We start from the raw sequence: 15,341 nt of genomic DNA, 5'->3' as shown, positions 1-15,341 counted from the left end.
AACATTTGTGATGCACTGCAGAAGCGCGGCAGCCCCAACATTACTCTGAAACCGTTATTGTATTGTATGCGTAGGTCGTTATTAGCCCTCTGTGTATATGACACTCACAAGCTGCACTTATAAAATGAAATAAACCATACCACGTCATGCTATGTCGGCCTCATCATAAAACTTTATTTAATTTACAAAGTGAGATTTCAAAGTTACTATATTTTTCTGAGAACATTTTAATCATTTTGACTTTGTCACCGTAATCATACGGTCAAACCATACGGTTTCTCGGTACCTACTTTAATTGTCATAAAGGAATTAAACCAAGTACTAAAACAAGTGGAATTCTCACTTATTGCGTAAGACAATAGCTGTCTAAAAATATTTTATCCAAAATACTACGTGGTGTGTGTAACAAATGAGTTAAAAATAATTAAATAAATAATAATAAAAAAATTATGGTGTTTTTTTTAGATATTGATGATGATGAAATAACATTGCCAAGAATTTACAAAATAAAATAAATAATAATAACAAGATGATAACGATTACAATCTGCTCAGCATCTACTTTGAAAAATCCTAAGATAAAATTGAAAATGGCTACTCATTTTACCATCGGCTGTGAATACACGTTTTCAATGTCACCTTAAGAATGTTAAAGTACACGATTAAGCGGGTCTCATCCCCTCTCGTCCCGTTTCATTGTTGAAAAGAAATTTCGACCTACATCGGAGATTATACTCGTCATATACCTCAATAAGAGCTTAGCTCGCGAAAAAATAGTCTACACGGAGATATTTATCTGAAAATGCTTGCCACTAATATTATAAATGTGAAAGTGTGAATGTTTGTTACTCAATCACATAAACACGGCTGAACGGATTTGGAAGAAATTTAGCATGCATGTAGCCATGAAAAAGAACATGGAAAAGAACATAGGCTACCTTTTATCCCGATTCCTTGAGTAGTTCCTGAGGGAAAATTAAAAATTGTTTACAAGCTAAGCCGCGGGCAGACAGCTTTGAAATTTGGTATGCATGTCACCTATGCTATGGAAATGGACAAGTACTTTCTATACCGATGTCTCAAATAGTTCTCGTGGTAGGATTAAAAAATTGTGAACGAGCGAAGCTTTAGACCCAATTGAAAGAAGTCCACGATGTCGCGGGCAGAAGCTAGTTTTTTTATTTTTTCTTGTAAAATGAATACAATACTTTAGTAGTTACATACAATCGCATTACACACACATCGACATCTATATATATTTATTCTTCTTCTATATAAATTAAAATGTATGTACGCGCATAACGTCCGAAAAATTGCACCAAGTTGGATAATTCTTTGTCACCACCCCTCCCCCTGAAATAAAATAATTTTATTTTATTTATTATCAATGTAACAAATGCACCTTAGAGCAACTCTCCAACAGGTGAAACCTCGCCTGTTGCCCCTTCTAGTCAAAGGATTGTAGTGGAAGAAAGAAAGAAACTAGCGGACACGACAGCATTAATTGTGCCCTAGCACTTCTGGGTCTAGGGCACAATTAATGTTAAATCCAATCGTGTCGTGACCCACTTGACTCCAGCCACTTACGGGGTAACATTTTTTCACGCTACATCTCGGCCAATTGTTCAAGTAGGACGTAATGTAATTGACGATTAATCTGAAGCATTTGTCAAGACTCTCATATCAAGACATCGCTGATTGGATATCCGTTACATTCTTAGTTGAGTAGGTAAAAATAAATCGTTGAATTTCTTATCTGTCATCATCATCATTTCAGCCTGATGTCTTCTGCTAAACATATGCCTTTCCCAAGAAGCGCCACCACATCCGGGCCTAACCATTTCTCATCCATAAACTCCCCGTTAGTCCATTATGTCGTCGGTCCGTCGTGCTGGACGGTGTCTCACACTAAGCTTGCTTGTTCGTGGTCTCCACTCTAGAACTTTTCTGGACTAACGGCCATTGCATCTACGACAAGGATGGCATGCCCATTGCAATTAAACTTGCTCATAGTTTGGGCTATGCCAGTGTCTTTGGTTCTCCTGCGGATCTCTTCGTTTCTAATTCTATTATTAAGGGTAGCTCACAACCAGTGGCGTGCATAGAGGGTACGCACAGGGTATACAGATTATATAAAATGAAGAAAATGTCCAGTACGAGTTATAAATGCTCAAAGAGCCTATCATAAAGTTTTTTATAAGTCCGTCTGGAGTTTTTTTTTTCATTTTATGTCATCTTTCCGCTTAGTGCGAACCCTGTATACACGCCACTGCTCCCAACATAGCCCTCTCTATATAGATTTTGTTTTTTGATGTGGCATTCAATTTTGTTGTAGGTCTAAAAAAATTAAAGTATTCGGTATCGCTAAGCCTGAAATGCTGCTGTCCGCTGAGGAGTTCTGTCCTCAATCTCCAACCACAGTTTAGGCAAAATTAAACACATATTATAACCTCTATAGTACAAAAATAATTTTTGAAATCGGTTATAATTTGTCGGAGCTATGGTGTAAAATCGTCAAACACTTTCATCCCCTCTCCCAAAGGAACCGAGCTAAATGTCGGGATAAAAATTTACCTATTTTACTAACTTTCTAACACTTCCAAGAATATGTGTAAAAAGTTTCATGAGGATCGGTTAAGTAGTTTTTGCGTGAGAGCGTAACAAACCAACTTACATTGCGATTTATAATTTTAGTAGGGATTTTCGTTTACTTATTTGATGAAAACTAACTACGATTCATTTACTTAAAGCGCGCCATCTTATGACAATTCAAAATCTCACACTAGGCACCCAGTAATCATATTAAAGAAAAAAAATACCCTGTAATCACAGAATTAAGAATATTTAGAAACCGTGTACATTATTTATATTGAAGCATCAAAAACCACTCCACTTTAGTAGTGTTTCTTGAACAGGCGTTTCATTCGTTTTAGCAGTTAACAGTATTATATTTGGATCTATTGTGCTAAATGATTACCATAAATGAGAAAATATTTGTGAGCTCGCAACATTCCGCGGGTGTGAATGATACGTGCGCAGGGCGTTTTCACTGATTTAGGACACAGCAATAATGGCTGAATTAGGATGCGGTATGTTCTTAATTCTGCTTATAATATCATCATTAGGACCTAATAACGTCCTAGAGAGAATTTATGGCCGTCCTCGCTACTCCAATGCGGGTTTTAGTGATAATAGCCGGAACTTCTTAACGTGATCTCCGAGCCACGTGCTTGCTTTAACTCAGATAGTTTGGACAAATAGCTCTCAGGACTCAATACCAATTATTGGCCCGATCCTGGAACTTAAGTTGGGTTTACTGCACATGGCGGTGAATGGTCTAGGGTGCAGGACACGTTGCAGAACGTGTACCTTGAATGCTTGGTGTTGTTCTGTTCATAGGCGATGGTTTTACCATCAGGTGCGCCATCTGCTTGGCCCGTAAATTATAAGTATTAAAAAAACGCGGAGTAAGAACGCTACTAAAAAAAACGTAGGAAATTTCATGCTAGGTTGTCTGGGCATCTGTTGCGCGACAGTCACGGCTCCCTAGTGTAACCTACAGCCATGCGATTCACTTGAGTCTATTAAAGCGATTAGCGTATGGAGTGGTTGAAGTTTAGTACGAGTGTACACTTCCAGCCCGTTCGCCGCGCGCAGGTTGGTCGGTGTAGGACGTAGGTACGTATCGCGCGGTGCGTGTGAGCGAGGGGAGATGAGCGATACTAAATAAAGATTTCCGCGGCGACATCCGTGCGGGGCTTATGCGCGTGTGATCCGGCTTTATTTGCAATGGACACCTGTCGATTTTCGAAATTCAATTCACTACGTTCTATCCCATTACCAGACAAACAGGGCACATTACTCTCTCTGTGTATCCTCTTAGAATGAGGAGGGTACAGGCTGTGGTCCACGTCGTCATTTACATTATAGTGTTTATTATATATTTATAATCAAAAATAACCCAAAATAACCTATGTACCATATTAAAACTAAATAAAAACGTCTTCGAAACCACCGCAGCGAGGTATAGTGCTGTAGATGCTGGCAGCGTTGCTTCTTTGGATCGCCAAACTGGCCCATTAAATATCTTTAAATCGCGGTTAAAAGACTATTTCTTGTGTAGTATGTAGTAAAATATCTATGTATTTTATGTGTATGTTTAAATAGTAATATGTATTTAAGTTTATATATTGATATTTTATATAGTTATTTATATACATATATATAAATATATATGTTTTAACTATATATATAAATATATATAGTTAAAACAAATATATATTATTATTATATATATTAGTATGTAATGTATATAATTAGCAAAATTTGGGTTTTGCACTATCCCGTTTTCTGTAATATGTTTCTTCAACCAAAGGTTGTCTGGAGGAGATCGCTTCAAGCGATAAGGCTGCCTTTGTGCATATGTATATAATCGTTTTTTTTATTAACCTGGCTTTCTATTTGTATGTGAAATAAAGACTTTTTCTTCTTCTTTTAATATATAATGTTGATTGTCAAAACCGATTTTTATTTATTTATTTAAATTAGAATAATATTTATTTATAATTACCGTAGGTTCTCCCTAAGTTAAATGTATAATTTAAAAAAATATATATTAATCTAGAGCCCACAGTAAGGCATATTCCTTGCCAAAGAGAATATAAACTAGTTCCCGCTGAAAGTTTTAACCCCCATGATTAAAAACGCAAAATGAGCAAATTTGACAACTAGTTCCATTAACATACAAAAAATCTAAAATTGTTTTACCGGTATTTCAAAAGAAAGATTCCTAAAAACGAACAAAAAGTACTACTAACACGAACTAAAAAAAGTACTGAACTAAAGACTGTTAGAAGTGGCAAGATGAAAACAAAAGTGAAATTCAGATATATTTTATAACGTTTATCATCTCATTATTTTTCCTCGAATCGACATGAAAGTTCAATTCGGAAAAGCCTCACATTCTCAGCCGAGAGGTTTTTACGTTGCGTAGCGTAGCGAATGAGTATACAGTTTTTGGTACCATTAGCAAACTCCATACTTTCATTTTATGACCCGTTTCAGGAACTGCGCCCTCCTAATCGGTTTACAAACTAGATAAAAATTAGATAAACGATAACATTCAACTAATACGGCTTTATTGATTAATGAGATTGGCTTAGTAGGCAGCTACCCTGCTTTCTGAGTCTAAGGCTGTGGGTTCGATTCCCACTACTGGAAAATGTTTGTGTAATGAATATGAATGTTTTTCGTGTCTGGCTAATTATCCGTATTATAAGTAATAACGTATAATATTCACAGAAATATTCATTCGTCATCTTAGTACCCATAACACAAGCTATGCTTACTAGGGCTAGGCCTTTATGACGATGTGAGTATTGTCGTAGTATATTCATTTATTAAAAAAAAAAAAAACAAAAGTAACAAGACAGTCGAATAAATAAGCAATTAGTCATTATTCTGTGCAATAAACATCTTACCAAGCTACCATCGCCAAAAGATATTAGCATAGTTCATCTTTTTGGCACCGATATACGTTTTCTATGCACATTATAATTTATAAAAGGTCTGTCTACTTTGTATTTTACCGAGAATCGATGACAATTTAAAATTAGCATTTACCGGTTCGAAATTCTAGAAAACAAGACAAATTAATTATTTCTGTTTAACAAAACTTCCATCAATATGAAAATACATACCAATTCTCGATTTTTGACGACTTAGTAGATATGAATATATATAGTCATACTACTCGTAAGTCGTCAAAAAGTATCCATGGCAAATAAGTTTTACTCACGAATTGGTAGCTTGTTTTCTTTACGTGTGTTTTTGCTCGACCTGTGCTTAACGTTCGAAAAAGCAATAAAAGTGACGGTACATCTTATTTAAAGTAAGGACACACATTTTACCGTTACTTGATGTGTATAACAACAAAGCCCAGACACTTTTTCAGCAACATTTGTTTGTGAGACGACTATATCATATATTTAATTGAGCGAATAAACAAAATAAAGACCCTCGTATCATTGGTTAAAATCAGGTGTTACTTTGCGGAATTCCATGATATACAATGACAATTAAGCTCAAATTGTTCCGCGAAAAGCTCGTATTAATAATTATTAATAATGTGAATACGAGGTTTAGATACTACGCCCAATCCGGTATCGTTGCTCATATTAACATTTTTAATGATGCGGTTAGGAAGTTATTACGAACTTTGGGCTTTCTAAGGGAAAAAACGGAACCGAACAGGATATCTATTTTTGAGTTTAGGAACTGCTTGAGGTATTAAGCAGAAACTTATATCCAAAAGTAAAAAAATACTTTTGTAAATATATGGACAATAATGTAAAGAATTTCGCTAGAACTTCACTATACATGGCAATTTAGTTTTCTTACAATTGAACAAACGACATAATACTTTGTCCTCTATTTTTACAGAAACGACGGTGTCTATCCAGGATGCCGCTTCAAATAAGACGAAATGGCTGCACGTCATTCCTCCGCGAGAATCTCCTGACCCTCCTAACAATCATTGGAGTGCTTTCTGGCACATTATTAGGCTGGAGCTTAAGAGCATCCGGCTATGAGTGGACACGCCGAGATGTCATGTACTTCCAATACCCTGGAGAGCTGTTTCTCAGGATGCTAAAGAGCTTAATCGTGCCACTCCTGGTCTCTTCGATTGTGTCTGCGATTGGATCTCTGGATCTCAGCCTATCTGGCAAGTTAGTATTTTTCTTTGATCCTACTATTTCTATTTAATTGCTGTTGCATTACATGGTAGATTCTTACGTAACGGGCGCCTCTATAAAACGTTACGAATGCGCTCGGATGTTGCATCTAGAATTATGAGTGTAGCAAGGGTTTTAAGGAGCGCCCAAGTTAAAGCCAATCCTTGAATTGAATACTGTGCTTTTCATACCTCGTAAGACAATTAAATCAAGGCTAGTAGAATAACAAACAGTAAATGTCTCGTAGATAAGTTTTGGATTTCTGGATTCAATAATCTATGGTTTGCGCTTCACGGGTCCTGGCCAGTGAAAACGGTGCGATCATTTATCGAAGCTAGACAGCAACTTTTGAGAGAACTTAGAGGTCAGGGTCAGGTAGGACATAAGATACTTTTGATCTCGAAATTTAGCTCAATAGCTAAAAAAGCTATATAGCTCTCTAAATATGAGCATAGATGAGCAATATTAAATACGGTAGTAGGTCCTCGAGACGGTCATTTGCGATTAACAATGTTAAAGGTTTCAAATAGTGGGTGATTAAATCTCCAAGAGAAAGAACAGATATATTTTTTGCAAAAAAACCTCAGTACTTATTTTAAATATCTTGAAATACTGTCATATCTTGAATACTAGGGCACATCTAGCTGTTAACAAAAACGTTACGATTCCCAGGGTTGGTCTCCGAGCTATCATTTACTACATGACGACGACGGTCTGTGCAGTTATGCTGGGAATCGCTCTAGTCACGACTATCCAGCCCGGTAGGACCTCCGACCCATTTACCGCAACCAACACAACAACCAAGAAAGTTACCAAAGACACGCTCACTTCTGATACTCTTCTGGATCTAATAAGGTAAGCGCAATTTTATTAGTAGTACTTATTCCTATAGTGAAGATGAAACTGTAAGCAGTGGCATCCGGTGGCATCCGTAAATGGCTCGTATACAATCAATTTACGGATTTTGATTGGCGCAGTGGGCAGCGACCCTGCTTTCTGAGTGGAACTGGAAAATGTTTGTTTGATGAACATTAATGTTTATCTGTATATTATAAGTATTTATTCATAAAAATATTCATCTGTCATCTTGGTACTCATAACACAAGCTACGCTTAATTTGGTTGATTTGTATTTATTATTTATTTATTTGCGCGAAACGTTTTACAATCTACATTTCTGATACTAGATTTTCAGTATCTGAGCTAAGTGTGTTTTCATGAATAGTAGAATCAATATTTAATATCGATTCTAGAAATTCAAGCTTGTTAATAGTAATAAAATCTTAAGCGGTATGAAAATGCAAAGCTAGAACCAGCTGCGACTAGTCATACTTTTTATCGAGCTACGGAGATATAAACTATAGGTAGCCTTAATGGTTTCAATGTGCAAAGTAGGTACTGTAATACTAAATTGCTTGGCGGTACGGTTTTTGCGATAATTATCCAGGTATATAATTATGTCGCAGGAAAAATGACCCCAATATCCCAGATATCCAGTAACCAGATGCTTTTAAAACATATTAAAAAAAAATGCATTATGTAGATACCTACATAATATTATGATCTGGGTACAAACTTGTACAAACCAATCCCCGAATAATATAACTAAAGCGTAGCGAGCTCACTTTTTTAGTAACATTCAAAGATTATCGAAATTTTTCCTTTTACCTCTACTTGCGCATATATATTATCAGTAGGCATAAATAGTGTCTGTGACTGAATACCAAATTTTATCAAAATCGATTTCAGATTGCCGTAACCGTGATGAGAGTAAAAAAGGATCGCTAAAATATTGTATTTATCTAACGACATGATTAACTTGATTAATATTTAAAACGTATTTTGATTTATATTTTAAGTGTGATTAACATTGACATGACAGGTGGAACGCCGAATGACGTCACGTCTATACAAATAAAATTTTGCATCTTTGATAATCTCTGCACTTGTTATTTGCGCATATCAAGTATTTTGTGATTTCAAACTATTAGTTGCTCAGTTTTTTTATCAATACCAAAATCAATGATCTTTAGCTATGGAAAAATTATGCCTTTTGTGCGACACCCGGCGTTTGCGCGAGAAATATTTTTTATAATATAATTTGCAATTTATTTCAAAAAAGAGTTTTTGTAAATTACTCATCAAACATCATGCCTATTGCGCAGATCTCTTCCGGACTATTTTTGGAATAAATAGTAGTAGTATTTAACTATGGAAAACCACGTTTAATCATTGCTCTGTTGCTGCATAGGATACATTCAAATTAGGGGTTAATATAGTTCGATGTTTTCATGGTGATGGCAGATCGGAATTCAGTTGTACGAGGCGATTAAGGGAATATTATAGAGAAATGGCACTAGCTTCCTATGTTCTAGCACTACCATCTACTGCGATCGACAAACCCTTCTGCCCAGCAAACCCTCTCGTTGGGAGAGACCTTAAATCCAGCAGTGCACTGTTATAGGTTATTGAATATTAAAGATTTTAAACTAAGATTTTCGTGGTTAATAAACATTTCTTAAATTTCTACGACGGGCAGAACTGACTACCGGCTTTCATAAACCCGGAAATAGACTTTGCTTCTGCCCATGACATCCAACTTGACATCTCGTACCTACGCAGTCCCGTCGTGACCAAAATCCATGCAACTGGGTCGATATATCGACAAAACCAAAAATGTTATCGTGGTATGTACCCGATGAACTATTGATGATGAAAACTAAATCAAATCAAATCAAATCAAATCCTTTTATTTGCATAAAACATTGTAGGTATACATGTTTAGTCATAATACATGACATGCAAACCTTAATTTAAACAAATTTATTTATGTAATAATTAAAAAAACATCAAAATAAACAAAATCAAAATAATCAAAATAATCGGCTGAATATAATAAAATTTCATTAATTTTACAGTATGGAATAATAAACATGGAATATCAATTAAAAATAACTAAACTAATAATTATATTTTATTATCCAAGAACTCCCTTACCGAGTAAAGAAATTATTGATGATTGTTAACTCAGGATTGGCTTTTCTTGAACAAAAACAGCTTAAATTGTTCCGCCACTTGTGACGATTGTCTTAGAAACTGTCAGATTCAGAAATTCTTGTTGACAATGAAACAGGCTCCCCCTAAGAACGCAAATAGCTATTGCTTTATATTACCTATTTTAAATTGAGTGGGCTATTTGCTTAACATGAATTTATAGGTAAATTAGAGTTGATGAATCAAGACATTTACAGACGTGTCCGGTTCAAAGTGGAGTGCACTAAGAATCTGTTTGTTACCTTAACTCTTTGATTGCTCTTTTGTTGTGCCTGACAGGTTAAGTACCATTTAATCTGTGACGTTTAAGATAGTTGCACTTGACGTATTGTTTAGTAGTAATGGTTTTAGCTTCGATCTATTGCGAAGGTTAATGGAACTTACTTTTCGTTATTAATAAGTTTTTTTTAATAAAATTAATTTATGTACCAAAATAATAATAATAATTCTTTATTTGCTAACTATGACCCATTAACAGAATAATTAAAAACATTAATAATCAAAAACTAAATAAAAAAACTTACACGAGATATTATTAAATTTACAAGATAATTACAAATTAGAATTTCTGCCTCCAGGCAGCCTTACGTGGAGTTTAATATAAATCTTAAAATAACACCAAATAAAACTACTACTTTTCATTTATCAGGCTGTTCGACTTGTTGACAATCCTAAATTGACTTACAGTTTGGAGTCCCTGGGGCATCGAAGAGATATAGCTCCCTTTGTGTTTTATCGACTCTAGAATGTAGAGTTTTCTGAAGAGTTGTTTGCACTGATACCTCCTAGTTCTCTGACCGCACCTCACGTCGTATAAATAAATTCCAGCCTCATCAACTGCATGCCTGGTATTATTCTACTATTCGCAATACCAGATCATTTCTCTTTCTGATGTGTTCCCTCCAAAAACCTAATCTAGGGGTATCCAAGGGGTAGATAAACAAAAGCTGGCAACGCATCGGTGGCTCCTCTGGTGCTGCAGATGTTTATGGGCGTCGTTGATTACTTAACATCAGGTGACCCACTTGCCCGTTTGCCCGCTATTTATATAAAAAAAAGCTCAATGCGCACCGCTCATCATCTTTTACAAAGTATGGCTTTACCCAATGCAGTGACGTTAGCTGTTTATCATTTCTCTTGGTACTTCACCGTCAGCTCCTTTATTGTGGCAAACATAAATGGCATCTCGTGAAGTACATTATAAATGAATAATTTATAAATTATTGTGTAGTTTCTGTGGCCATACGGAACTACGGTTAAAAACCTAAGTACTCTTGCTAACCTAACTTAAGACTTAGATAACGCACTTTAGAAATGAATGCAATCTTTGCTCCTATGAAATCTCCTACAGATCTTACAAATAAACAGAGAATAATCTCGAATTCAGTGATTTGTGTCGCTCGGACATTTAAAAGCTCGCTCCCAGTTGGTAAAATCCGGAACCAAATCTCTTATTCCTTTCTATTAGCCTAAAGTAAACTAACAGAAAGGAATTTTTCTTCCAGGTTGTTAGACAGATTTCCTTTCTTCATTAACCCATTGTCACAGTCACAATTTTTCTTTTTTTTAAGAAAATTACGTGGACGGAGGAGTATGAAATTTCCTACACTAATCATTTATATACAGAAGGAGCGCAGAGTGCTATTTTTTAATTACCCTTAAAAATACACTAACTGATCCGCGCAACTTCGTCTGCACCAAATCGGTTTTTACTGGAAAACAACATTTTCTAAAAATGAATCCTAGCTATATCGATTTATCGCCCCCGAAACCCAGATAAGATAATATTAAACCAATTAAAAAACATTACATACACTACCACGTATTTGACACACACACGTATGTACTCTTTTTCAGTAGACTGACATAAAACAACGATATAGCTTTAACGAACTCTGTGATAAAAGAAGTAACCTAAATAATGTTAAAACTTATAATTTATATTAATCATCACGAACTTTCATATTACGTCGGTGTTAATTATGGTTTAATTTCGACCACTTGGTTACCACTAGTTACATTATTCTACATTAAATCGCTAGGCGGCTATAGCTTTAGGATAGTTTTATCAAGGCTTTACCTTACCCATTAAGATCGCTTAATGTTCTGTGAAAACTGAAAGACGATACGACGATTCAAACGCTTGTTCCCTGGACCCTTAATCATCCCATACCGAAGATATCAAGTGTCCAGATGACAGATAACATTGTTCTATATCCCACTAACGAATTGACACAATTGCCGGTGTGTAATTTCACACGTTATTTACGTATTTATTTACTCGTACGCATGGCTTAATGGACCTAATTCTGCTATCCGGGGAGAAAAGGTATTTACTGCCTTTGCCCCCTTTCCTCTGAATGATGATAAGGCTTAATAAATTAAGCTATAAAGCCTTGCTTGAGAGCATCATTTGGTGCTATATATATTGATAACCTACATTGTGCAGTGGTGATCATATGAGTGAACAGTCTCGGGTTCTTTCGATGATCGGGAATTTGGAAATTTATTAACTTCTCAATTTTATCTGGTCTGGTCTGGTGGGAGGCTTTTGCCGTGGCTAGCTACCACGCGAAATAAACCTTTTTCAAGAAAGACGTGCTACCGAACGATTTAGCGTTCTTGTATGATGACGCGTAGAAACTAATTAGGAGTATGGCCCTAATAAATATGCCTTGTTCCTAACTTGTAAAATAATTATAAATGGTTTTCTTGTTTTCAACTTAACAATGTTTTACTCCCGGGAATATTTTCAAGTAAATTGTGGCGGCCGATTGGCAGCGACCCTGCTTTCTGAGCCCAAGGTCGTAGGTTCAATTCCCACTACTGGAAAATGTTTGTGTGATGAGCATGAATGTTTTTCAGTGTCTGGGTGTTTATATGCATATTCTAAGTATTTATGTATATAATTCATAAAAATATTGATCGGTCATCTTAGTACCCATAACACAAGCTACGCTTACTTTGGGGCTAGATGGCGTTGTGTGTATTGTCGTAGTACATTTATTTATTTATTTATAAGTGAAAACTTCAAATCTTTCAAAATTTCATTATGCTTTTACAGTAAAAAATATAAGATCTCTAGGTAGCCCATATTCGATTTGCGCTACGGATCATTGCTCACGGACCATGTCCCAAGTCCAAAGTATATTGCTCTAAGTGCTCTTGATTATACCACATTTATAACAATAAACAACAAATAAATCTACCTATGAACCTTGACTCTACAAACTCCACATCTTGATTGTCGCGTAAATTATTCTTAAATCATCATCAATAGCCTATAAAAGTCTACTAGTGGACTCCCTTATTAAGGGCGAACCCTCCTTCTCTGGACGTGAGGGATTGCCCATAATCACCACGCTGGGCAGATAAGGGGTCCGTTCTCTGTTACAACCATTCGTACGACACCCGCGGGAAGACGCTGGGTGGTGACAACTGCATTCTGATCTGCCGTCAGCACACGGTATATCAGAATGCGGCATTCTTTAGGTAGGACAAGTAATAGTTTTACGAGTACTTAGCCACATCAGTATAACTTACATTATTAGGATTGTTTTGTTTTTTGGTTTGAAAATATCTTTATTATGTCAATTAAATGTAACAAATGTCAAACAATAGATATTATAAGTTCTTATTGCTAACGTAAACAAATATTTTTTGTTGTTCAGGCTAACACACCTTTGTAAACATATACAATGAGTAAATAAACATACAATAACTAAAACTTAACTTTATCACCTACGCAAGATAAACGTAACATATTTTTTGCCTTATATAAACGTGCTGCTTCCGAACGCTAGCACATTATTCACACTTATTCGAATAAATTATACTATACTATGCACTAACGACGATATCGCATAGTACTTACGTGTAGCTACATAGTTTTTACGTAAAAATAAATTTTACTTCTAATCTAATCTTGGACATAAAAAAAAAGATTATCAACCCATCACTGGCCCTCACAAGGCACGGGTCCTCTCAAGGCACGGGTCCACTCAAGGCACGGGTCCTCTCGAGGCATGGGTCCTCTCGAGGCACGGGTCCTCTCAAGGGCGAGTCCACCACGATGGCCAAGTGCGGATTTTAAGATTTCACTCGACTTTGAAAACTCTTAGGCATGCATTCCTCTCACTGTTTTCCTTTATTGTTATAGCAAGTGATATTGTTGTGCCGGGGCGCAGGGATCGAACGCGGTCCTTCCGAAGCTATTACCACTAGGCTATCACCGCTAAGGGATCATCCATATATTCAAATTCAAAATTTCTTTATTCATGTACGCCTATCACAGGCACTTATGAAGCGTTCATACCTATTTGTTTACATAATTGTAACCTATTTAGGACGTCACGACAAATGTGTGACAAATCACATTTCCAAATCTACGTGTTAAAACACGAACTTTGCACTATTAACGAAATACTGAAAAAATGTATGCATTGTGCTGACTTGTTTTACTATATTATCTGTATTTTTATGTTATAGCCTTGTTATATTTGTGTCAAGCGGCTTCCTGCGACTATCATATAATAACATCTGTCTTACTCTGGGACGCTCAACAAATGTCGCGATTTCCGGTCTTAGGGGGTTTTGGGTTAACGTTTACCTTAAACGAGATATGCGATCAGGAACTACGGTTTCGCAGCTCGATCTCCTACATCTTTAATTCGTATTCTTCTATTGATTACTTCTTAGTTGATCAGGTTCAGATACAATTTGTACTTATAGATAGATTCCCAAGAAAAATTGGTTCAGATAGTGGCGCCAATATTCGCGCGGCGTATACACTGGTAGTAATTGTCAATTGTGAAGAGAAGCGGCGCAAGCGTCGGTTCCCTACTCGTCAGTCTTCATCAGCCCGCGCTATTTATATTGCGCCCTAGATACTGCATTACTAGGGCTGTCCACATGTCATGCGTGATATTTTAAATATGGGGAAAGGTCGAGGTTAAAGGGCTGAAATTAGAATCTAGTGGGCCACAAAATGCAAAGTTACATTTACTTGCTCGCTTGTATTCATTGTAGTATTGTGACTTTTCTCTGAAGTTTATTCATTATTTCATTCATTAAAGTTGATGCGAGGATACAGGTAACCTGTTCAAAATTATAAAATATCTGCGATTTTCGGTTTCGGTGATATTCTTGGCACTTTGTAAGACTGGCGGCCCGATAAAGCGTCTGTTCCTAGCGGACAACGGTAACTTAAAATTCACACATCTTCTTATCTATCTTCTATCTTTTTGTTTTGTTTCGAATTTGCGAAAATAACTGGCTTGAATCTAGTCTTTAATAAATTTATGGCTCTGAAAATTAATGGTTTGTGCATTGGATAGCACTTTTCATGTAGGTAGGTAGAACCTTAATAGTATCGAACAAAGTAACTAGGCGTTCTAATTTATTGCCTGCTTCACTAGAGTCCTGACGAACTAGCGTAGCATATCTGAGGATCAACTTAGAACAGTCGTCAATCCAATATCGAAGGTAAAAAGGATAAAACATAAATTAAAAGAATAAAAAACCGCTGGTAGTGTCACTACAAACATACAGACTTT

General features: G+C 36.0%; 1 protein-coding gene across 1 annotated transcript in view; it reads left to right on the top strand.

Annotated features, from left to right (window-relative positions):
• LOC120633226 (excitatory amino acid transporter 3) overlaps positions 1 to 15,341 on the top strand; it is a 37,097-nt gene that overhangs the window by 10,614 nt on the left and 11,142 nt on the right. Inside the window, exons 2-3 of the mRNA XM_039903380.1 lie at positions 6,441 to 6,727; positions 7,406 to 7,588. Coding sequence (XP_039759314.1) covers positions 6,462 to 6,727; positions 7,406 to 7,588 — 449 coding nt within the window. The 5' untranslated portion in view covers positions 6,441 to 6,461. The remainder of the gene's footprint in view (positions 1 to 6,440; positions 6,728 to 7,405; positions 7,589 to 15,341) is intronic.

This window comes from Pararge aegeria, chromosome 21 (assembly GCF_905163445.1).
Source record: "Pararge aegeria chromosome 21, ilParAegt1.1, whole genome shotgun sequence".
NCBI lineage: Eukaryota > Metazoa > Arthropoda > Insecta > Lepidoptera > Nymphalidae > Pararge > Pararge aegeria.
Note: the sequence above shows the minus strand (reverse complement) of the source record. Positions and strands in the feature narration are given on the sequence as shown.